Source organism: Trichechus manatus, unplaced genomic scaffold (genome assembly GCF_000243295.1).
Source record: "Trichechus manatus latirostris isolate Lorelei unplaced genomic scaffold, TriManLat1.0 scaffold00001, whole genome shotgun sequence".
In the NCBI taxonomy this organism is placed as follows: Eukaryota; Metazoa; Chordata; class Mammalia; order Sirenia; family Trichechidae; genus Trichechus; species Trichechus manatus.
The window spans coordinates 28587278-28611344 of NW_004443937.1; the positions used below are offsets into that span (position 1 = coordinate 28587278).

Consider the following 24067-nt stretch of genomic DNA (forward strand, 5'->3'; position numbering starts at 1 on the left):
GTGGGGGCAGGGAAGAGGTATTTGGGGCTGGGCCAGGCCAAGGGTCTCAAGAACAGCAAATTCCTAGGCTGGCAATACTCAAGAGGCACAAAGGTCTAAGGGCACGTTTGGCCTGACATCCCCTCCCATCCTCCAGACACAGATTACATCAGTGCCGAAGAGCTGGCCCAGGTGGACCGGATGCTGGCACACCTGACCTCTGCATCTGCTCAGGCAGCGGCCGCCTCTCTGGTGAGTATGACCACAGCACACAGGTCCATGCTACCTGCATGCGTGTCGGTGAAACGTACATCCACACATCTGTCCAGGGACCCAAACCCAGCCCACCTTGCACTCTTCCCTGCAGCCCACCAGTGAGGAAGACCTCTGCCCCATCTGCTACGCCCACCCCATCTCTGCTGTGTTCCAGCCCTGTGGCCACAAGTCCTGCAAGTAAGGGGGTCCTGGGCACTGGAAGGGGGGCGGAGAGCAGGGAACAGCAGACTACAGGGCAGCCCTCATCCCCTCTCCTGTGGTAGAGCCTGCATTGACCAGCACCTGATGAACAACAAGGACTGCTTCTTCTGCAAAGCCACCATTGTGTCTGTGGAGGACTGCGAAAAATCAACCAGTGCCACCTCCTCGGCCGCCTAGACCTGCCTGGCCCACACGGCCTGTGCCATTCTGGACCCTGCACCCTCAAACCCAGCCCAGGCTGGGCCCTATTTATGAGTTCCTCTTGCCCTGTTCCCTAGGGTCCCTACCGTGTCCAGCCCCCATCTTGCCTGTGTGTAGCCTCATTGGTGGGAGCCCAGCCACGGCCCTAATTGTGCCTGAGCTTGACTTTCAGTCAGGGCCACAGTGAGCATTAAATTATTATTCCATACAGCCCTGGCCCTCTTGAGGAGTGGGGTTTGTGGGGTTTGCCCAGCAGGGATCCTGCCAGATATGCCCACACAAGAAGGCAGATGTCCAACAACGTAAGCCTCATCCAATCCCCCAGACAACAGCAATGAGTCCAGGGCCCTCTAATGTGTGAAGCCAGTGCTCCCCTTGCTGATGCAGAAAAGGGGGGGGGCTCCATCAGCCCCAAAGCACACCCTCACATGATGATGCGAGGCTCCGGCACCGACTCGCCGATAGACTTGTGGGGCAGCACACTGGCCCCGTTGAGGTAGAGCTCGTCATTAACTATGACGTCCTCGCCCAGCACTGTCACATTCTCCATGCGCACCTTAGGGAGGGAGGGAGAGAATCAGTGAGGCAGGTGCATGCCCTGCCCCTCCCCCCCCCACCCTGGCCCAGCCTACAGGCTTACCCACTGGCCCACACGGCAGCGCCAGCCCACAATGCAGGACTCAAGCCAGGAGTGGGAGCGGATGTGGGCGTCCCGAAGCACTGTGCACCGCCGGATACACACACCATCCTCCACCACCACACCAGGGCCCAGGCTCACGTTGGGACCAATGCTGCAATTCTGGCCAATGCGGGCACTTGGGTCCTGAGGGCAGTGAGGAAAGATACAAGTAGGCCACTTATCCTGAAACTGAGGAGATTAATGAATGATACGCTGAGCTGAGCAAGGGCCTCACCACGAGCACGTTGCCCACAATGCCTGGGCCTGAACAGAGTCGCTCAGGCTGCTTCTGTCGCAGCGACTGAAGGAAGAGGCACATGCCAGTGAGGAAATCCTTGGGCTGTCCAATGTCCATCCAAAAGCCTGCAGAAAAGGATGCATCAGGGGGCTCAGCCCAGCCACAGACCACCCCCACCCTATGGCCTCCCTGCCTCACCCTGCAGTTCCATGGCATATAGCTGCCCCTCTTTGGCCATGACAGGGAAGACCTCCTTCTCAATGGACGTGGGCTGCAGCTGTAGGAGTGGGCACTTGTGAGCAGGGTCATGGCAGTGGTGGCCTGCCCCACCCCAGGCCACCCAGCAGCTGGCTCCCACACACCTGAATGCGCTGCAGCACCGCAGGGCTCAAAATGTACATGCCTGCGTTGATCTTGTTGGACACAAACACCTGCGGCTTCTCCACGAACCGGTGAATGCGGCCTGTGTCAGCCTCACATACCACCACACCGTACTTGGAGGGTTCCTCCACTTTGGTCACCTGAGCACAGGGGGACCTCAGACCTAGTCCAGTGCTCCTGGGGCTTGACACTCATCCTGTCCCAAATCTCGGGGGGTGCCTCAAATGCTTAAAGACACATACTGCACAGCTCTGCTCCCACCACATGAGGTGACAATTCATGGCTAGGGTGGGAAGAGGCTGGGCATTGGGGTGGGAGTATCAGAGGCGAAGAAGAACTTACCACGATGGAGCCCTCCTGGCCGTGGTGCCGGTGGAACTGCACCATGGCTTGGAAGGGGAAGTCGCAGATCACATCGCTGTTGAGGACGAAGAAGGGATCTTCAGTCTCAGACAGCAGATCACGGGCCAGGGCCAGGGGCCCAGCTGGGGGAGGGGGACAGGTTACCACTTTGCTGGGGGATCTGAGCCCCTGGATCCACGCTCAGCAGGCCCCACCAAGGCTGGGTCTTCTTGCCTTCCTGACCCTATACCCTCCCCAAGGGACCCTTCTGTCTCTACTGACCTGTCCCCAAAGGCTCCTCTTCATGGGACATGGAGATGCGAATTCCTAGCTGGAAGAGAGAAGCCACACTGTCAGGTTCCTCCCACCCAGGCGTGGGAGGCTGAGCGGGGAGCAAGGGAAAAGACAATCCGCGCCTCACCTTCTGCTCCTGCGCCTTCATTTCCTTCTCCAGCAACTCAGACATGTAGCTCACGGCGAGGATCACATGGTCCACACCTGCCTGCCGGACAGAATAGTGCGGACCAACAGGCGGGCTCAACGGAAAGGCGCGGGTACACCTGCCCTCCGCTCACTAGTCGTCCCTCCCCCCGCCAGGTCCGACCGACTCCGAGCCTTACCGCGGCCAGCGCCTCCACTTGGTGCAGCAAGATAGGCTTATTGCAGAAGTCCACCAGTGGTTTCGGGATGCTCAGCGTCAGCGGCCGCAGCCGCGTCCCATAGCCGCCCACCAAGATCAGTGCCTTCATCGCGCCTGCGGGCGGCCACACAGTGAGTCCTGGGCTCCGACGTGCCCGGTCCCCCCCTGGCCGACCCTCGCCGCGCGCTCCCGTTGCTGTGCCCAGCCCCGTGCCCTTCACTTGCCAAACTGATCGACTCTGGCTCCGCCTCGTCTGCCCGGTCTGCCCTAACGCGGGAGCTCAGGACCCTACAAACCAGGACGCGACGTGCGACAAAGCGCTTCTGGCCCCGAACTCAGGCCCGACCCGGCGCAGGCAGTGACGTAACCCGGGTGGACCAATCGGCTTCCGTGTACGTGGCACGGCCGCCGGCGACGTAACGCAGGAGAGCGGCTCTTCGGCACACGTAGCCAATGAAGTCCCGAGCGCGCTGGGCTGCCATGGGGACCGGGGACCCGGACGTGCGGGTCAGCTGTCCATTGGCGGAACTGGCACCAAGGGAGAGGCTTCATTTCCTGCCAGCCGGACTTCGCAGCGGGTACAGTCGCTTCCGGCCCCGCCCTTCCCTAGCCTTGCCCCCTCCACTCGGGTCCCGGGGTAGGAGTACGAGGCAGGGGCTTCGGGACGCAGAGGGCGTGGGGATAGGTGGGGCTGGTGGCTGGGCTACCCGGAAACCGTGATGTTTACACAAAGACTGCAGACTCGCCTCCGTTTCTAGCGGCTTTATTTTGACATACACGACCTCAGACACAAGCGGGGCGGGCAGCGCCAGGTGAACAGAAAGAGGCGGGCTCGACTGGAGCCTCCCACTCTCCGCACGCGAGGTCCCGAGAAAACGCAATTGGCGCGGAGTCGCGGCCGGAGACACGTGTAGCATTGGGGCGCAGGTCTGGGCGGAGTGGGCGGGCTTGGTTAGCTTCCAGGAAAAAGCCGACGACAGCGAGTCCCAGAAAGCGAGGCCTTACTGTTACCGGAAAAGCAAAAGACCAGGCAGGTCCTTTCCAGGGTTCTCCTTTTTTTTTTTTTTCCTTCATTAAAACATTTTTTAAATCGTCACAAACAAAACCAAATTAACAGAAGTTCAAAGCAGTCTGCTTCTAGGGAACATGCATGTGACCAGACGTGAGCGAGTGAGCAACGGCTAAGGATCTAGCCCAGACCCCCAGCCCCTTGGGGGAAATCCCCACGCCCATTGCACAAGCCCTGAGAGGGAAAGGTGGCGTCACTGGCCGCCTTCCTCTTTTAAGTACCTCCCCTGCCCGTCCCACCCACACCCCAGGGGCTGGTGTCAGCTTGGCCCGGGGAAGCACTGTAGAGAGGGGTCACCTGAGCACCCCAACCCGTGATCCCGCGTTGCAGTTTGGTCCCAAGTTGGGGCTGGGAAGGCGGACCCTGGCATGAACGGGGTCTCTGGCCTGGAGCACGGGGAGAAAGAGCAGTGGCAGAGCGCGTGCGCACACACAGGCGCACCACACCCACCCCACCCTAGACAACAGAGCTGTCTCCAGGTGTCGTAAGTGCTGCAAAAAGGAGCCCTGCCTTGCGGGAACATCAGCAAATCCCAGGCCCTTTTGCTTTTTTTAGTGCCTGGAAAAGACTGAATTAAGTGGGTGCAGCCTCTCTCACTAATGAGGAACAGAAGAGGGCAGCATCCGCTCCCAGAATCTCCCAAACTCGGGAGGTCCCAGCACATGGCCAGGGTGGACAGGTTCAATCAAGGGAGCCCAGGGTGACCACAGACCCTGTCTTGTCCTTCGTCCTGACAGGAAATGACTGTCTACACTAGCCAACAGCTACTGCCTCCATGACCGAATCTACAGAATGGTACAAGAGAAGACAGTCATAACTCACCAGAAACAGGCAAGCTGCTCCTCCCAGCCCCAAGGAATGGGAACCTGCCCACTACTGGCACAGGGTCAGAGGGCCGACAGATGCAGGGATCTATCAAGGAGCCCATTTAAAAAGTGAGGCTCCATCTCTAAGGACCGGGAAAAAATTAGCCCATTGTTAGTTATCAAGGCCTCTCAACAGACACAGGCTGGCAGACTAACCATTAATGCTGAAACAGGAACATGCCCTAAGTGACAATGACAGTGGCCCTAGGCTCAGAGGTTAGAGTGCTCTGGATGGGTTGGTAATGGCTAGGTGGATGCAGCATCACCTCCTGGCCATGTGCTTTACAGCCAGCAGGTTTCTGCCAATAAGGGCTGGCAGCAAAAATGACTAAAAGCCTGGAGGAAGGGGCTGCCCCTTGGGCCTTCACTGCACCACTGCCAGTGTTGAGGGGGCCACACACCAGGCCCACAAAGAGGGTGCTGAGCCAGCAGGGAAACACCTCTTATAATTCTGCTACCAGTTCTTTATAAAAAGGTAAGCACCTGCTGAGGAAGGGCACAGGGGCAAAAGCTCACCTCAGAAAGGAGAAAGGGAGTTTTGCTAAGGAAAGCAGTATCTACTAATGAGCTAGGCTACACCCCAGGGGAGGGACCCCCAGAGACACAGGCTGGCAGATGGACAAATGGACAGACTGACCGACCCCAGGTCTGATCAAAGCTTTCATTAGCAGAAACTGGGCACCTACGTCCAGGGCCCAGACATGTGTCCCTGTGAGCAGACAAAGTTCTCCCTCTGGGTCCAGGGCCTGAACCTCCTCACATGGGCTATGGCCTTGAGCTCGCCCTGGTGAAATGTGAGACCCTGAGCGGACTGCAGCCCTTGAGCCCCAGGAGAAGCAGCCTATCCAGAGGCAGCACAGCTGCCCAAGTTAAGAGGAAGACTCCCACCCACAGCACAAGAGCTGGAAACACTGTCTGGGCCAGAGCCAACAGAGGCCCTGAGGCCTGCTGGGACACTGCCTTTCCTCAGCAAATAGAGCTAAGCCCCCTTCAAGGGACAGGATCTTAGTGAGAGAGGCTGGCTGGGGCGTGACGGCAGGAGGAGGAACAAGTTCAAGTGCCAAGGGGTGCCTAGGGAATCCAGGGGCCTGTCCTCTGCGTGAGTGGCCTCGGCCCAGCTTCATAAATCTGGCCCCGATGCCAAGGTCAGAACTGAGCAGCAGGGTCCAGCTGTGTGTAGTCAGGCCTGTGGCACCCTGGGGACATCTGTTAAAGAGCTGACAGCCAGAGCACAAAACTGGAAAGCCCTCAAGAGACAGGCACCCAATCCCCTCTACTTCTGGGGAACAAGAGACAAGTGGGTATGGAGGGGCCCTGCGCCAGCCCAGGGCTTCACCCCACAATCCCCAAGGCCCTGCAGTCACAGACCCAAGAGACCTAGGCAAGAGAAACCCGTGTCCAAGGGCACCCTGTCCCTGCTGCCAAGCCCACCAGGGGCACCTCTTCCTTCCTACATTAGCCTGGACACAGCAGTCAGAGCTGTAGAGCTAACGAGCCTGGCTGAGAGGATATGTGTTCTCCCTCCTCACTTTATATATATGGATTTCAGGCTACAGCTAAAAACATTTCTTTTAGTTTACACCAGAGAGAAATATAACCCTTTAAAAGCAAAGTCTGTGTGTCCTCACAGCAAGTTCGGAGCGATGGTCCCTGCCTGTGGGTGAAGAGGAAGGGGTTCTGGGGGCCCAGAGTTGGGCCTACTGGTTCTCGTCCCGCATCTGTTCCATGATGTTGATGAGGTTCTCCAAGCCAAACACATAACCTCGGTCTGGCCCGTCATGCACAGTGGGGTCATCCCGGAAACCCTTGAACGTGCTATGTGCAAAGTCGATCATGCGGACATCCACCTTGGGTGGAGAGGAGGGGCCTGCCTCGGGGCTGGTGCTGGAACCACAGGGTGATGCCACCTCTGGGAGCCCCGTGTCCAGGTGCTTATGACGCATCTCGGACCAGCGGTCCAGGTAGGGCTCAGCCCGGCACTCCTTGCCGTCATAGATGACCAGCAGCGAGCTGGAGTAGAATCGGTAGGAAGCCTGCCGCTCCAGCACAGCTTTCAGGCCCCGCAGTTTACTCAAGATGGGCTCAAAGAGGTCACGCCGCAGGTCCAGTCCGTTGTGCAGGTACTGGTAGAGGGCATTGCGGAAGCCTTCAATGGAGAGCCCACGGCCATAGTATTTGTTCCTGCAGAGGTAATGCCCTGTGTCCAGCTGGTACACCTGAAACCCCAGGAAACAGGGTGAGTGCTGGGAGGTCTAATGACTGCATGGTGCCCTGGGTGAGCACTGTTTGGAAAGCACTTCTGACCAACCTAAGCTTTTCTACTCCTCCCTGGAGCAGGGCAGGCCACGTTCGCCCCGAGCTTTCCCATGCTAACGCCAAGAGAGAGCCAAGACCAGCATTACAGGTTCCCTGCTACCACCTGTGGAACTCTCCTCAAAGCTGCCCTGGGGCCCGACTGGACTCAAACTGGGAGCATCTTGCTGACAGATAGGGGTCCCAGATGCCCCGATGTCAAGGCAGCAGGCTGTCGCAGCGAGGGCTCTCTGAGAGGCCAGAGCCTGGTGCCCAGATCAAGGTCAACAGGTAAGGACAAGAGGGCTCAGGGAGTGCACCTGTAAGGACACACTCAGCATCCTGTGGGGGCCTCACCCTTCCAGAGGGGGCTCTGGACCAATGTGGGAAGAAGACACTCAGCATGGGTGGCAGGCAAGTACAAGCACCTAGGCTCTCACCAGGGGCAACTCACCTGCATGCCACAAACCCTGACACCCAGCGTAGCGGACGTGCTCTGCTCGCACTTCCTCATCTGCCGGGCCGCCTTCTCAGCGGATGCGTCATCGCCATGCTGCCGGGTGCCCATCTTCAGGTCCAGCACACAAGGGTACTTGAAGTGGTGCACCACATTCTCAAGCAGGAGGAACTCTGGGCCACAGTCAAGGAGAATGACAACCACACTCACCGTTAGCCCAGCCAGGAAAGCACAACCAAGATTTTCTATAAAAAGGGGCATTCTCAGCTAATGTAATCTGTATTCACCTCCACAAACTCTCAAATGAGGGTTTCACACTACTAACTTACTACTTTTATGTCATTCTTCAGAATTCTCTTGCAGGCAATACACAAACTAAAGACTTGGCAGACTCAGACACATCCTTGTTACCATTGATAAACCCAGGACCTACTCAGGCCAGCATCTCACCCAGGCCTAAGAAACAAGGAAGATGTCTTTGCAGCACTACTACAAAATATGGGGAAATCAGATTCTAACGTTCCCAAATAAGAATCTTTAGAAAAAGCTGGATTTGAATTTCTTCCTTGCCATTCTTCTCACTAAATTTCAAACAAGTGGACTAAAAATTTAAACTTATCCCTTAATACTTACAGGACCTTCTGCTCAAAACAGCTCTATGCTCCCAACCTCCTGGCGTCTTTATCTGTGTCTTCATCTAAATGTACTCTGTCTACAACAATCTAATGTTTACTTGCACTTTTGGTTAAAGGTATAGGCTTGTCACATGTCTGCCAAATGTCACTGGTACTGGGCAATTCCATATTTGGGTGCTGTGAAGCAATCACAGAGCTTGAAGGACAGACACACAGCATCACTCTGACAATGAACATTTTAACATTTCCTAATTCCTCTTAGAGTAAATTATAAAAAACCGTTATACACTAGCCTGAGACCAGAAGAACTATATGGTGCCCAGCTACCACTACTGACCGCTCTGACTCAGACCACAATAGAAGGTCATGGACAGACTGGGAGATGTAGAACAAAATTCAAACTCATAAATAAGACCAGACTTACTGGTCTGATAGAGACTGCTAGAACCCCCGAGACTCTGGCCCTTCAAACTTGGAACTGAAATCACTCCCAGAGATCACATTATAGCCATATAATCGACAGGCCTATAAAATGAACAATACCACCACTGAGGAATGTAAACCTCAGAACAATCAACTGTATGAAACCTAAAGGGAACATATGCAGAAAAGCAAAGTTTAGAAGGATGGCAGGGGTAGAAAGCAGGGTGAATGGACACGGGGAACCCAGGGAGGCAGAGGGGAGAATGTGTTGACACACTGAAGGGTTTGCAACCAATGTTACGAATCAAGCTATGTATAAATTGTAGAATGGGAAACTAATTTGCTCTATAAACTTCACCTTAACAAAAATAAAATGTTAAAAAAAAAAATTCTATTGGGCCTTTAATAAATCTCTTAGCGTGCTGTAACCTATAAATAAGTGATGATAAAACCTGAAGGCGGCTGCAGAAATATCTCCCAGTGCTCCCAGCACAGGCTCTTGAATCCTGCCCTGCCAGCCACTCAATGGCTCTGGACAAACACTTAACCTCTCTGTGCTTCCATTTCCTCACCTATAAAATGGGAATAATCATCATTCCTCCCTCATAAGATTATTGTAAAAATTAACTGAGTAAATGCATACGAAGAGCTCAGCACACTTCCTGTCACTTGCTCAGTATTATTTGTCTACTGCTTCAAAACACTAAATGATGTAAAAGTTCCTATTCCATAAAATTTTACCTTAATATCTTAAAACTATTTTTATGTTATACATGTATAGCATTTATCTTTAGACCAAAAAACCCCCACCAAAATCAAACATAGTATGTTTTAATTACTGATTATCTTTCGGGAGGCGAGAAATACACACGCACCCACAGATCCTTTATTCTAATCACAATCAATATGGCAGCCACTAGCCACATGCTGCTATTTAAATTTAATTTTTAATTAAAATTAAATTAAAAATTCAGTTCCTCAGTCACAGGTGTCATATTTCAGCTGCTTGATGTGGCTGGTGGCTACCATATCGAACAGCACAGATATAGAACAGCTCCATCATCAGAGAAAGTTCTATTGGACAGTATGGTCTAGACCGCCAAGTTTTAAGCTTCAGTTTTACCAGCCCCCAAAACCAGAAAAGACAAATCCATGTTGATGAAAGTAAAAAGAACGGTCATACCCAGAGGAAGAGGAGCTATGAGGAAAGAAGAAGAAAATAAAAGAGGGGTCCCTGGACAGCGGGGGCCCCAACACGGGACTCGTGGTGCCAGCAGGCGATGCTGCGGGAGAACAACAAGGATACTGTAGAGCTTTCGGTCCTTGGACTCGGAGCGCATGCGGCTCAGCTGCTGCTTGTGACAACGCAGGCTCCAGGGATTGTGACTGATCTTCTCAGAACTAAGACCACTGTTGCCATCCAGCATCTGGAAAGGGACATCCGAGTGGCTGTGTAGCTCCATCTTTGGACTCTTTGCCTCCTGGGAGCTGAAAAGAAAGGGGGAGAACATACACATCACTACGGGGCTCAGACACGTCACCCCTACTCTGCGGTCTTACTGCACAGGACAGGGAAAGCTTGGATTGGTACTATTGTGCTGCCAGAGACCCTGATGACAGGGGCCCCAGAGGCCAGGGCCAATAAAAGTGAACAAATGGTATGAGTAGTGTTCTTCCTGTATCTCTGAAGACTGTCTTTGAAAAATAATTCTTTTGTCAAATTATGTGATGAAGATGCAGTTTCACACCAAACAAGCATAGGGTGGTGCACGCAGTACAAACTGTCAGGATGTAAGTGTCCCATCTTTGTCCACAATCTCTGGAATCACTTCCTTTAATAAGGCTTAAAGAAAGCATATGCTGACATTATGCTTATGTATATCTTTGCCTCCAGGCCTGGAAAAGTTGGAAAACATCAAAGAAAAACAGCAGGACACAGTCCGCCCCGAGCAGGCCCCAGAGGTTCTGTGTTTCTCAGTGGACAAGGTTCCCGTCTGTGGAAAGCATGAAGCCATTTGAGTGAGGGAATTTTACTTATAAAACCACAAACGGTTTTGGTGAGAAGGTGATTCATATAGAAAATACTAGAATTTTACCACAACTTCATTTTGTTTGAAGTAACTTGCAATGCTACTTATCATACTGCCAAGGAAAGAAGAAAAAAAAAAAAACCACACAGCACTGGTGAAGCCATGCACCTTGGAAATGGTAGAGCAAGTCTGTGGCTCCAAGCAAAGGTGGAACACGGCAGCAATGTCAATGCCACCCTCGTCTCCAGAACTGCTGGCTTTTCCTCTATCTGTAGAATGAGTCGTATAGAGTGAACCTAGCTACTAGGGCTAGTGTGTGCTGAACGTGCTGCCTCTCCCCTGCAGGGTGGCTAGGCAGGCTGGATGACCTGGCTCATTTCCCTTTAATAGGAAGTAGAGAAGCCCACCGACAACTCTCACCATGTCAAAGCCTGCATTTTCTTCTGGCAAAGGCACTGCCTAGACCATTCATGGACACCTATTTTATGATTCCTTTAGGAAACAGCAAAATTTTTTCTTATTTGTCAAGTAAACTGAAACAAGTTCTCTGTATCTGGATAAGGCTCCTGTGGCACTTGGCACCACCACTGGTGTTGCAGCCCTAGTAAAGAAACAAGTGCCACCCCCTGAGATGACTTAAGAGGCACTGCTAACCTGCCAAACAGAAGTTTGGTCACTGCGGGTAGAGCCTTGAGCCCGGGACACAGGCAGACCTTGATGTTATTCTGTGTTCACTGGCTTTTCACTAGATGACTCCTGAAGCACCTCTGGTACATCTGGAGGGCAAAAGAAAGCCCACTCAGAAGAGCCACTGCGAGAGAGCCATCAACTGCCAGCCACGGCTTGCTGGATTTGGGGAACATTTTATGTGAATGACCAAGTTGTGGCCACAGTCATCGATCAAGAAGATGCCCCTTAGGGAGCACAGGAGGGCACCAGTAAAGTGCTTTTGCAGGCTGGAGTCCATTTGTCCACAAGAACGTTCAACAATGGAGACCCTGCTCACTAAGTAGTGGTGTGAAGCCCTCTCCTTATATCAGTGAGGCAGACCTGGCCAGAGAGGACCTCTGACTGAGGACACAGGAAATGACCCATCACACACTCACCAGAGTGAGTTCTGAAGAAAGCTAGAACATGCTGGGCCCTTAGAAAGCTTCAGGACTTAGGGTGTAAAGCACGTGTTGCTAAAGTGATCTGACGTCAGAAATAAATTATGTGCTGCCACATCAAAGAAAATTCCCAATTTCAACCTCTAAGTCAAGCCACAGAGTATCCTACTCACTGAAATTTATTTTTTTAATATAACTTTATTTATTTTGTTGTTGTTGGGAATATACACAGCAAAATATACACCGATTCAACACTTTCCGCATGTACCATTTAGTGACAATTGATTGCATTCTTCCAGCTGTGTCATCATTCTCACCCTCCTTTTCTGAGTTGTTCCTCCCGCATTAACAAAAACTCACTGCCCCCTAAGGTTCCTATCGAATCTTTCAAGTTGCTGTTGACAATTTGATCCCGTATAAATAGTTCTTAAAAGAGCACTGAAATTTATTTTTGATGAAATTACTCATGATTATTATTTAATCACACAATTTTGATTTCAATTTGTTTAAAGAAGTTCATGTCGTTTTTAGTTTTTTTTTTTTTTTCCTTTAAAAAAAAAAAAAGTCAGTGGTTATCAGTATATTCGCACGGTTGTGAAACATCACCACTATCTAATTTCAGAACATTTTCATCACCCCAAAAAGAAATCTCATACCATTCCGTCCTCCCCTCTGCCTCTGGCAACCACTAATCTACTTTGTGTCTCTATGGATTTGCCTCCTCTGGACATTTCGTATAAAATGGAATCATACAATATGTGGTCTTTTGTGACTGGATTCTTTCACTGAACGTAAAATTTTCAAGGTTATCCATGTTGTAGCATGTATCAGTACGTCATTCCTTTTTATGGCTGAGTAATATTCCATTGTGTGAATACACCACATATATTTATCCATTCATCATTTGTTTCTACTTTCTGGCTATTGTGAATAATGCTGTGAACATTCATGTATAAGTTTTTGTGTGAACATACGTTTTCAATTCTTTTGGATATATACCTAGGAGTGGAACTGCTGGGTTTAACTTTATGAAGAACTGCCAAAGTGCTCTCCAAAGTGGCTGTACCATTTTACATTCCCACCAGCAAGGTAGGAGGGTTCCAATTTCTCCACATCCTTGTCAACACTTGTTATTGTTCATCCTTTAGATTACAGCCATCCTAGTGAAAGTTCACATTTTTTTGCATGAAATATCAAGAAACATGATTCCTTGTAAAGACTATTTTTCTAATCTATATAAAAAAAATCAATTTCCAATGCAATCAAGTAAATTTTATGTGCAGGGAAAAGAGTTCATGGCAGATAGCAGATTCTCAGAGAGGTCTAATACACAAAATGGTTAAGGACACCTGTCTGGATGGCCTCTCACAGCCCTCTGGCTCTCTCCTGCGGTCAGCAAGGAACTGGAGTGGCACTGTGGACTGATGCACGTTGACCTTATGCCAGAGATCCTGCTGTCACCAGCACAGGGCATACCTGTTTACAAAGGGCTGAGAGGGCTTTGTTCTTTCTCGACCAGCTACAGCTCATGCCCAAAATGAGGCATCACTGGGTCAATGTGGCACTCGGGGCTGGCCACACCTGTAGGGGTGGCCCAAGAATGACAGCCATTTTCTCTCGACCTTGAGCTGTGCTTCCCAAGATGTGTCAGGACTCCAGAGATGTCTTGCTTGTGCCAACAAGATAAGACACACATATGCAGCCCTGCTCACCATCCCCTTACCTCTCAGACGTCTCGAGGGGCAGGCTGGCTTTCTCCTCCTTGTGGTCACTGCCACTGCCCGACCGGTGCAGGCTCCGGCGAGAGTGTTTGCGCCGAGGCTGCTCCCGCTCTGGTGTGTCATCCTGCTCCACAGTCTCACTTTCCACGTAAGGATAGGCCACCAGGTTGATGTAACCATCACTGTCCCCCTCAAAACAGACAGACACCACGCCTGTTGACAAAAAGGCAGCAAGTCAATGTTGGCACAGGCTGGGTCCATGCAGCACAGACTGCCACACTTGCTCTCCCACAGCAGATGAACATCACCTGCCCTGAACCAACTGGAGATTAATGTGGAACAATGACCAGTGGACATCACCTCCCAGAAGAGAGTTAACCACTGACTTCTACTCTACATCTGCTCCTTACTTTTGATCTTGGATAAACAAATATTTATTTCCCACTTTCTCATCTAGCCATCTCACTTTCAAATACTGATTTCTGTACTATTTGGAAGAATTGTGTTCCCTAAGTGACACCCACATGTGACACTATTTAACACTCTACTTATTTAAACTGTCTTATGATGCTGCCAATTCCTGTCTGTGTCCTCCTCTAGATATGGTTTCCACCTAGAGAGACATCAACACTTCTCCCTCCAAGACAGCCCCAAAATTACATGTTCTGTCCACAATGAGCATCAGCCCATCCTTGCCTCACCACACAGAACTTCGACCCGACCAAACCACTGGCATCTTTAAGCTGAAACGTCTTTGTTTTCCATGCTGTGCTTGCGGAAAAGTTTATTGTGTCCATTTTTAACAAACAGGCTGGTCATAATTTTTTCTGGATCATTATCAAAGAAGTTAAAAAACAAACAATACCTAGATACTTAGTTCAAAGAAGAGGTTAAAAGAAAAAAAAAAAAAGGTCCAGACTGCCCTTTGCCTAACTTCTACACCCCGCCTTCTGTCTGTCAGCTACATTTCTAACTTTTACACTCTTAGTATCTATATTCTGAAAACAGGTGAGAAGTGTTTATGAATACATCAATATGCCAGGCCAAGAGTATCCTTCTCTTTGATCCATTTCCTTCTTTGGGTCAGCACTGCCCCAACCCCTGGGCCCATTTAGAAGAAAAAGCCTTCTAACATCAAGGTAAAACGAACTTTTTTTCTTACACTCCGATCACATTGCTTAAACTAATGGCTCACTTTAGTTGGCTTCATATACGTGCCAGGCTTTCTTACACAGATGGCTACCTCTTCTGCAGGTTACTGCCTTTTTATCTTCCTCTCTCTGTCTTTACCAGAGCCGCAATTTTGTTTAAGCCTGATGCCCTCTGGTGTACATTCCCCTTTGTCACCTGGGCTCCCACTCATTCTCTGACCTAGAGTGTCCTCCAGGCCTGGTGTATAGCTCCCACCTGCTGCAGCTGACCTGAGGTGAGAGCCATTCCTTCTAGAATCCTCTAGTTTTCCCTTTTCTTGGTTTATCCCTTGTTTTGCTAGAATATATTTCCAAGTAAATTTTAAGAAAGAGTGTTCAGAAGGTCATTTTTCTGAGTCTTTTGCATGACTTTATTCTGCTCCAACACTTGATTGACAGTTTGGCTGAAAACAGAATTCTATGTTGTCTGCAAATAAAGACAGTTTTATTTCTAGCTTTCCAATCAGGATGACTTCATTTCTTGCCTAATTGCATTGGCCAGAACCTCCAGTACAATGCTGACTAGAAGTGGTAAGCACAGACATCCTTGTCTTGGTCCTCCTCTTAGAGGGAAAGCAATCATTTCAACATTAAGTATGATGCTAGCTACAGGCTGCCCTTTATCAGGCTGAGGAAGTTTCCTTCTATTCCTTGTTTGTTGAGAGTTTTTTTTTTAAATCAAGAATGGATGTTAGATTTTGTCAAATACTTTTTCTGCATCTATTGAGATGATCAGATGGTTTTTCTTTTTTTAGCTTGTTAATATGGTGAACTACATAGATTGACTTTTGACTATTAAACCAACCCTGCATTCCTCAGATAAACCCCACTTAGTCACTTAGTTAAAAGGATGTATTATCCTTTTAACATATTGCTAGGTTCTATTTGCTAAAATTTTGTTCAAATTTTTTACACCTAGGCTCATGGGTTTTTTTCTTTCTTTTCTTGTAATGACTTCATAGAAGGAGGTGGAAATTATACCCTCTTCAATTTTCTTGGAAGAGTTTGTGTAGAACTGGTAGTATTTCTTCCTTAAATATTTGGTAGACTTCACTAGTGATGCCATCTGGGACTAGACTTTTCTCTGTGGAAATGTTTTAAACCCCAGTTTCAATTTGTTTGGTAGACAGATCTATTCAGGTTATCTATTTCTTTTTTTTTTTTTTTAAAGAGAGTGACATTTATTTGAAGGACATTAGAAATCTCACAAAACTGACTGAAATGCAGGAAAATCAGGTTTGGAAAAAAGGCAGAAACTTAGCTGGCCAGGATCAGAGCCAAGGTCAAGACACAGGAATAGCGTGGTTGGGTACCTCTCCCACCAGATACTGTTCATCCCCACAGGCACCACTGCTGTGCATAGACACCACCCCGTGAATCACTCCATGTCTTAGTCTCCTAGTGTTGCTGCAATGCAAATAACACAAGAGGGTGGCTCTAAAGAACTGTCTCACAGTTTCTGAGGCTAGAAGTCCAAATTGAGGTCTCCATTGTGTTGATTCCTTCCTTGTAGGTAGTTCCTGGCATTCCTTGGTTCCTTGGCTTGTAGATAATGCTCACATGACAGCTCTCTCTCCCATGTGTGTGCTAATCTGGTCTAATCCACTCTTTTTATAACTCAGAAGTGATGTATCCATTTCTTCTGGAGTGAGTTTTGGTAGTTGTGTCTTTCAAGGAGTTCGTCCATTTTATCTAAGTTGTAGAACTTATTGGTTTAAAATACGTAATATTATCTTGCTATCTTTTTAATATCAGCAGAATCTGTAGTAATGACACCTCTGCCATTCCTGATATTGGTAATTTCTATCTTCTCTTTTTTTTCCCCCTGATCAGTCTGGCTAGAGGTTTACCAATTTTATTGATCTTTTCAAAGAACCACCTTTTGGTTTCATTGATTTCATTTTTGCCCATTTTTCTATTGCATTATTTGTCTTTTTCTTATTGACTGATAGGAGCTTTTGTTGTTGTTTTTCAAAATATATATTCTGTAAACTAATCCTTTGTCAGTTATAAGTATCTTTCTCTCTCTATTTCTTTAAAGGTGTATTTTGATTATCGTTATAAGTCAAGCGTATCATTCTCTCCTTTTACAATTAGCTCTGTCTTGCAGGGCCATCTAAAGCTACTCTGGAAAACTTTCATTCTCTGCAGGAACATGCCCTTGAGCACCCCAACGTACTGCAGGTAGCACCTGATCAGGGAAGAAATGGCTATGGGTAAAGGCAGGAAGATGCTCCCTTCAAGAGCAAGTGGGATTTGGTAACTGAGCCACGCAATTACATTTAGTTTTTTAAAAAATTGTTTTTTCAATACTTTTTAGTACTTTTTTTTTTTTTTACCTCTTCACTCATACATATCTAGGGTAGAATATAGGTAGGAAAACAAAAACCAATATTCTTTTAATTCATCTGACATGAGCCCTCATTTTCTTGGGTTTTATAAGATCGGACTTCAATAGACAGACACAGGTTACATTTGAGTGAAGATTTTGCTATTATTTTAAAAACAGAATCAAAGAATACCAACTTTGGAGGAATAAATAAATATCCTAAGGCTGCAAAATGAGAGAGAAGCCAGAGTGCCTTTTCTAAGTGTCTAAGAAACAACAGTTGCCAATGCTTACAGATGCAGCTTCAGCCAACTACCCCTCCACACCAACATATCCATGGCCAAACCTTCTGCTATAAATATGCCAAAACCAGAAAGAGAACCACAAGCCCTGTTAGCTCATGGAGTCCTTCTGATGCTAAGGAAAGACTTAAAAGGAGTCCAGCCCAGCTCCAGAATAATGTTATCTAAATCACAACTGCCAGAATTGGGACAAGACACGTCAGAAGCTCATGGTGCCTCCCAGGGAACGATTCTCAGTCACTGGCACTGGTTTCATTTTCCCCCACCTTCTCTTAGATTAGGGGAACAGATGTCTCTGAAGGCCATAACAAATCCTACTTTTTCTTCCTCAGGCTGCATTTTCACTACGAAAGAATAAAATATACTTTCTCAAAAGTATGAGTCAACAAAATTACAATTAAGCCCTCATTTCTAAGTCAAATGAGGCCCAATTTATTCACGAAAATGAAAGAAACGTAAAAGATATTATTGGTCAAATGAATATATTTCAGAGACGTACAGCACAGGGTTTGCTTTACTTTTTATTTTGAAATATATTTAAAATTACAGAAAAGCTGCAAAAATAATAGAGTTCCCATATACCTTTCCCCTAGCTTGCTCTAATGCTAACATCTTAGACACAATCATAGTGCAATTTACAATTATTGAAACTAGGAAATTAACATTGATACAATACTAACTAATCCATACACCTTATTCAAATTTCAGTGTTTCAGTGTTTCCTGGTCCAGAATCTCACATTACATGTAGTTCTCATGTCTCCTTAGTCTCCTCCAATCTGGGACAGTTCCTCAATCTTTCTTTGTCTTTCATGACTTTGACATTTTTGAAAAGCACTAGCCAGTTACTTTGTAGAATGTCTCTTAATTTGAGTTCGTCTGATGTTTCCTCATGATTTGATTTAGGTTATGTATTTTGGGCAACAGAAGTGATTCTGTATTGTCCTCAGTTCATGCTAGGAGGTACATGTCTTATTACTGGTGATGATAACTTTAATCACTTTGTTATGCTGGTGTTTGCCAGGTCTCTCCACTGCAAAGCTATTATTTTTCTTTTTAAAATTAATCAGCATCTTATGGGGAGATACTTGGAGATTCTCTAACTATACTGCTTCTTATCATATTTTAGCCCACTAATTTTAGAATCTATTGATGGTTCTTGCCTGTAACAATTACTATTGTGTTGTTTGCCTAATGGTGATTTCTGTTTCCATCATTCCTGTATTTATTAACCAGAATTTTACTATAAGGAAGACGAGGAGCTAACATGGCACTACAGACAGAAGCACCATGCAGTCCCTCTGCAGCAAAGACCTGAAAAACTAAGTAAAACAGATACAAATGTCAAACCTGGAACCCTAAGCACCAAAAGAAAGAGTAAAGAACTCAATCAAGCACTGAATGGAGTACGAACCTAACAGAGAACAGAGAAAGATGAGAGCTATGGAGTGGAGGTCCCTTACCAGCTAACTTGGCACGGATTTGCCACCTTTGACTACAGCTACCAAGGAATGCAGACAGGGAGTACGGCAAGGCAACTTCACGGAGCTCCCAACAGGAGACAGAGCACCCAGTAACCAGGGATACATGCTTTCCCACCCCCTGTATGAGGCCTCTGCTGCTCTCCAACGGGCCACGGTTGCTCGACCAGAGACACCAACACCAGCTCACAACCACCTGGATTCTTCATCTGGGATCTCAGCCACCAAGGACTGTGGACAGGGAGTAGAGAAAGACAACTTCACGGAGGTCCCAACAGGAGACAGAGTACCAGGTAACCAGGGATACACGCTTTCCCAACCCCCATCCTTCCTCCCTGTAAGTGGCGTCTACCACTTTCCTACAGGCCATGGTCGCTTGGCCAGAGAGACACCAGCTCACTGCCATCAGTCTGCCTCGCCCCCACCGGCCAGCTCCTTCAGCACCATTTTTTTTGTTTGGTTGGTTTATTATTATTATTTTTTGGCCTTTTTTATTGCTTCTCTCTCTCCCTTCCTTCCCTTCCTCTCTCCCGCCCAGACAGCCCTGTGTGCCATCCCCTCCCCTTCTTGATGGGCTGTGATTTTTTGGTTTGTTTGCTTTGTTCTTTTTTTCTTTCTTTTTTTCTGTTTCTTCTCTCTCTCTCCTTTCCTTTCTCCCACTCACCTAGCCCTGTGCACTGCCACCACCCCTTCTTGAGGGGCTGTGCTGCACTACTCAGCTGGAGAGTTACTGCACACAGCCTCCCCGGATCTGTGCCACCATCACCAACCAGCTGCCTCAGTGCCATTATTTTTGTTTTTTGTTGTTGCCTTTTCTGTCTGCCTTCCTTCCTTTCCTTTCTCCCACCCATCTAGCCCCGTGTACCACCATCCCTCTTCTTGGTGGGCCATGTTGTAGCACTCAGCTGGAGAGGCTCTGGCACATGGCCTTCCCAGGTCTGCACCGCCCCCACAGGCCAGCTCCCTCAGTGCCATGCTTTTTATTCTTCATCTTTCCCCTTCTCCCTTTTCCTTCTCCTTCCCACCTAGGCCCTGCACTTCCTACGTCCCTTCCTGATGGGCTGTGCCATGCCACCTAGCGAGAGAGACATCAGCTCACCACCACCCCAATTCCGCCCATCCCCAAGGGCTGGCTCCCCCACCACATTTTTTTGTTTTTTCCTGTTGTTGTTATTCTTTTTTAATTAATTTTGTTTGTTGGTTGGTTTCTTCTCTTTCTTTTCCTTTCTCCTGCCCACCTAGCCTCACACGCTGCCCATGCCCCTTCTCGATAGGCCAAGCCACACCGCTCAGCTGGAGAGGCACCAGCACTCTGCCTCACTGGGTCTGCCCCACCCCCACCTGCTGAATCCTACCACACCGCCATTTTATTCACTTTTTTCCTCTTTTTTTGTTTCTCCCTCTTCTTTCTCCTCTTTCACCCACCCACTTAGTTCAGCACATCACACCGTCTCCTTACCCTCTTGCCTATTTGAACCGTGAACCGAGCACTGCGCCTCTGAGTGGCACTGACGTGGTCCCTCAGATCCTGCCCTGCAATGCCCCAAGGCCCAGCCCCCTCAGCCCCATTTCCTACTGCAAACTACCCATCCCCACCTTTCTATCCCCACTGGGCCTGCCCTGCTGCACCACAGCTGAGTGACCGGCCCTGCCCACTGAACAAGGTGGTGAGAAGTATCGTGCCCACAGGCAAGCAAGCAAAAAAAATGCGCCCCACCCGCCTGCCCAGACTTAACCAAATAAAACAAAAAAGGAGGATGAAACAACTCTACAATCAATAAACAAAGAAAATAAATCCTGAATGTCCCAAAAACAACAGACAATATCAAAACATAAAAAAACAGGAGACGATGGCTCCAGAAAGTGACCAAAATAAAACACTAGATGACCTTCTGATAAAAGAAAAAGCACTGGAACTACCTGATAGAGAATTCAAAACTCTAATATTCAGGGCTCTCCAACACATGCAGGAAAATGCAGACAAAAATAAGGAAAAAATAGGCAAAATCAGAGAAAACACAGACAAAGCAATGGAAGAATTCAGGAAGATAATACAGGAACAAAATGTCAAAATAAACAACTAGAAATCATAAAAAAAAACAGCAATTAAAAGTGCAAAAGAGAAACAAGACTTTATAAACAGTGCAATAGATGGTTTTAGGAGCAAATTTGAAACAACGGAAGACAGGATCAGCGAAATTGGAAATAAATCCTTGGATACCACTGTGTTTGAGGAAAAATCAGAGAAAAGACTGAAAAAAAAAACAAAACAAAGAAACCCTGAGAATGATGTGAAAGACAATCAAAAGCAAAAATCTGTGTGTGGTAGGAGTTTCAGAACAGCGGGAGAAAATGGAAAACACAGAAAGGATCACTGAACATTTGCTAACAGAAAACTTCCCTAATATCTTGAAAGATGAAAGAAAAGCCAACCATCCAAGAAGTTGAACAAATCCCATATGGGACAGACCTCAAAAGAAAAACACCAAGATACATCATAATCACACTCACTAAAACCAAAGGCAAAGAATCTTGAGAGCAGCTCGAGAAAAACAAAAAAACATACAAAGGGGAAATAATAAGACTAAGCTCTGATTACTCGCAGAAACCATGTAGGCAAGAAGGCAATGGAATGACACATATAAAATTCTGAAAGAAAAAAACTGCCAACCAAGAATAATATATCCTGCAAAACTCTTGCTCGAATATGATGGCGAAATTAGGACACTTCCGGATAAACAGAAAATTAAGGGAATACGTAAAAACCAAATGAAACTTAAAAGAATTATTAAAGGGAGTCCTTCGGCTAGAGAACCAACAACATCAGACAACAACCTGAATCTAGGACATACGACAGTATCAGCCAGATATCAATGAACTCTCAAGGATAAAACAAAACCAAAAAATTTACAACATGGAACCAACATCAGAACAATAAAAGAGGCAATAAACAGTGTAGATGTACAACTTTCAAATGGAGAGGAAGTCAAGGCATTATCAAGTAATAAAAGACTGGATTAAACTTAGGAAGATGGGGTAAATTTCAAGGTAATCACAAAGAAAGTTAACAAATCTACTTATCAAAATAAAGAAAACCAAGTGTCAGTAAACACAAAATCTATAAAAAATGAAAAAAAACGAAAAAAAAAAAAAAATCCACAAACAAAAGGAATTCAGCACAAAAGAGTTAGAGGAACAAAGAAAATATCAGCATCACAAAAAAAAGCACTACAAAATGACAAATAATAAACTCATACTTATCAATAATCCCACTGAACGTAAATGACTTATACGCACCCATAAAGAGACAGAGGGTGACAGAATGGGTTAAAAAAAAAAAAAACAGGATCCATCAGTATGCTGTCTACAAGAGACACATCTTAGAAACAAAGACATAAATATATTAAAAATCAAAGGATGGAAAATATCAAGCAAACAGCTACCAAAAAGAGCAGGAATGGCAATACTAATCTCAGATAAAATAGACTTTAAAAAAAAATACACCATAAAAGACAAGGACGGACATTATATAATGATTAAAGGGATAATCAACCATGAGGACACAACTGTAATAAATATTTACACACCCAATGACAGGGCTCCAAAATACATAAAACTCTAACAGCACTGAAAAGAGAAATTGACAGTTCCACAATAATAGCAGGAGATTTTAACATACCATTCTCGGTAAAAGACAGAGAACATCTAGAAAGGAACTCAAAAATACAGAAGATCTAAAGTCCACAATCAACCAACTTGACCCCAAAGATATACATAGAACACTCCACCCAAAAGCAGCAAAGTACACATTCTTTTCCAATGCACATGGAATGTTCTCTAGAATAGACTACATCTTAGGCCACAAAGCAATCCTCAACAAAATCCAAAACACTGAGATACTACAAAGCATCTTTCTGATCACAAAACCATAAAAGTAGAAATTAATAACATGAAGAGCAAGGAAAAAAAATCAAACACATGGAAACTGAATTAACACTTTGTTTAAAAACTACTGGGTAACAGAAGAAATCAAAGATGGAATAAAAAAAATTCCTAGAACTCAAACAAGAATGAAACACATTATACTAAAACCTCTGGGACACAGCAAAGGCAGTGCTCACAGGTCAATTTATAGCAATAGATGCACACATCAAAAAGGAAGAAAGGGACAAAATCAAAACATTAGCTATACAACTCGAACAAATAGAGAAAGAAATCCACAGCCACCAGAAGAAGGGAAATAATAAAGATCAGAGCAGAAATAAATGAAAAAGAGAATAGAAAAACAATAGCAAAAATCAACAAAACAAAAAACTGGTTCTTTGAAAGGATCAACAAAATCAACAAACCACTGGCCAAAACGACGGAAGAAAAACAAGAGAGGACACAAATAACCCAAATAAGAAATGAAATGGGGGACATTATGACAGATTCACCCGAAAGAAAAAGTACTATGAAAACTATACTATGACAAATTTGAAAACCTAAAGAAAAATGAACAAATTTCTAGAAACACACTACCTACCTAAACTAACACAAACTGAGGTGGAAAATCTGAACTGACCCATAACAAGAGGCCCCAACATTCAGAGAAGAGCTTGCACCAGTACTAGTCAAACTATTTTGGAACACAGAAAAGGAAGGGATACTTCCAAATTCATTCTATTAAGCCAGCATAACCCTGATACCAAAACCAGGCAAAAAAGAAAAGTACAGACCAGTATCTCTTATAAATATAGATGCCAAAATTCTGAAGAAAATTCTAGCCAACAGAATTTAGCATCATGTTAAAAAAATAATATACCATGACCAAGTGGGATTCATACCAGGTATGCAAGGAGGTTCAACGTTAGAAAATCAATCAATGTAATCCAGCACATAAATAAAACGAAAGAAAAGAATCACATGATCATCTCAATCGATGCAGAAAAGGCATTCGATAAAAGTGCAATACCATTCCTGACAAAAACTCTCGATACAAGTTATAGAAGGGAAATTCCTCAACATAATAAAAGGTATGTATCTATGCAAAACCAACAGCCAACATCATTCTGAAAACATTCCCTCTGACTACAGAAACAAGAAAAGGATGCCCTTTATCACCACTCCTATTTAACACTGTGCTGGAAATCCTAGCTAGAGCAATAAAGCAAGGAAAAGAAATAAAGGGCATCCAAATTGGTGAGAAGAAGTAAAACTATCCCTATTTGCAGATGATATGATACTA

The 24067-nt window shown here is 46.5% G+C and overlaps 3 protein-coding genes across 8 annotated transcripts in view; 1 reads left to right on the forward strand and 2 right to left on the reverse strand.

Annotated features, from left to right (window-relative positions):
• Positions 1 to 865, forward strand: part of RNF123 (ring finger protein 123) — a 27395-nt gene extending 26530 nt beyond the window's left edge. Inside the window, exons 37-39 of the mRNA XM_004368538.2 lie at positions 137 to 231; positions 347 to 432; positions 519 to 865. Coding sequence (XP_004368595.1) covers positions 137 to 231; positions 347 to 432; positions 519 to 633 — 296 coding nt within the window. The 3' untranslated portion in view covers positions 634 to 865. The remainder of the gene's footprint in view (positions 1 to 136; positions 232 to 346; positions 433 to 518) is intronic.
• On the reverse strand, positions 442 to 3250 carry GMPPB (GDP-mannose pyrophosphorylase B). Of its 4 annotated transcripts, none has more exons than XM_023726969.1 (9): positions 3162 to 3250; positions 2918 to 3051; positions 2580 to 2799; positions 2298 to 2440; positions 1937 to 2095; positions 1773 to 1851; positions 1572 to 1699; positions 1298 to 1480; positions 442 to 1213 (listed from the first exon to the last, which is right to left on the reverse strand). In XM_023726969.1, exons 2-9 carry the CDS (start codon positions 3044 to 3046, stop codon positions 1082 to 1084), a joined length of 1173 nt encoding a protein of 390 aa, XP_023582737.1. In that variant the 5' UTR covers positions 3047 to 3051; positions 3162 to 3250; the 3' UTR covers positions 442 to 1081. The 4 variants fall into 4 exon arrangements, with proteins under 4 accessions (XP_023582737.1, XP_004368596.1, XP_023582752.1 ...); XM_004368539.3 differs by having other exon boundaries at positions 837 to 1213; positions 2580 to 2628; positions 2719 to 2799; positions 2918 to 3194; XM_023726984.1 differs by lacking the exon at positions 3162 to 3250 and having other exon boundaries at positions 978 to 1213; positions 2580 to 2628; positions 2719 to 2795; positions 2918 to 3039.
• Positions 3251 to 3982: 732 nt separating this feature from the next.
• Positions 3983 to 24067, reverse strand: part of IP6K1 (inositol hexakisphosphate kinase 1) — an 84683-nt gene continuing 64598 nt past the window's right edge. For all 3 annotated transcript variants that reach the window (XM_023726963.1, XM_004368540.3, XM_023726957.1), the window contains 4 exons: positions 13542 to 13752; positions 9986 to 10167; positions 7619 to 7794; positions 3983 to 7088 (listed from right to left, as the gene is read on the reverse strand). In XM_023726963.1, coding sequence (XP_023582731.1) covers positions 6570 to 7088; positions 7619 to 7794; positions 9986 to 10142 — 852 coding nt within the window. In that variant the 5' untranslated portion in view covers positions 10143 to 10167; positions 13542 to 13752 and the 3' untranslated portion in view covers positions 3983 to 6569. The remainder of the gene's footprint in view (positions 7089 to 7618; positions 7795 to 9985; positions 10168 to 13541; positions 13753 to 24067) is intronic.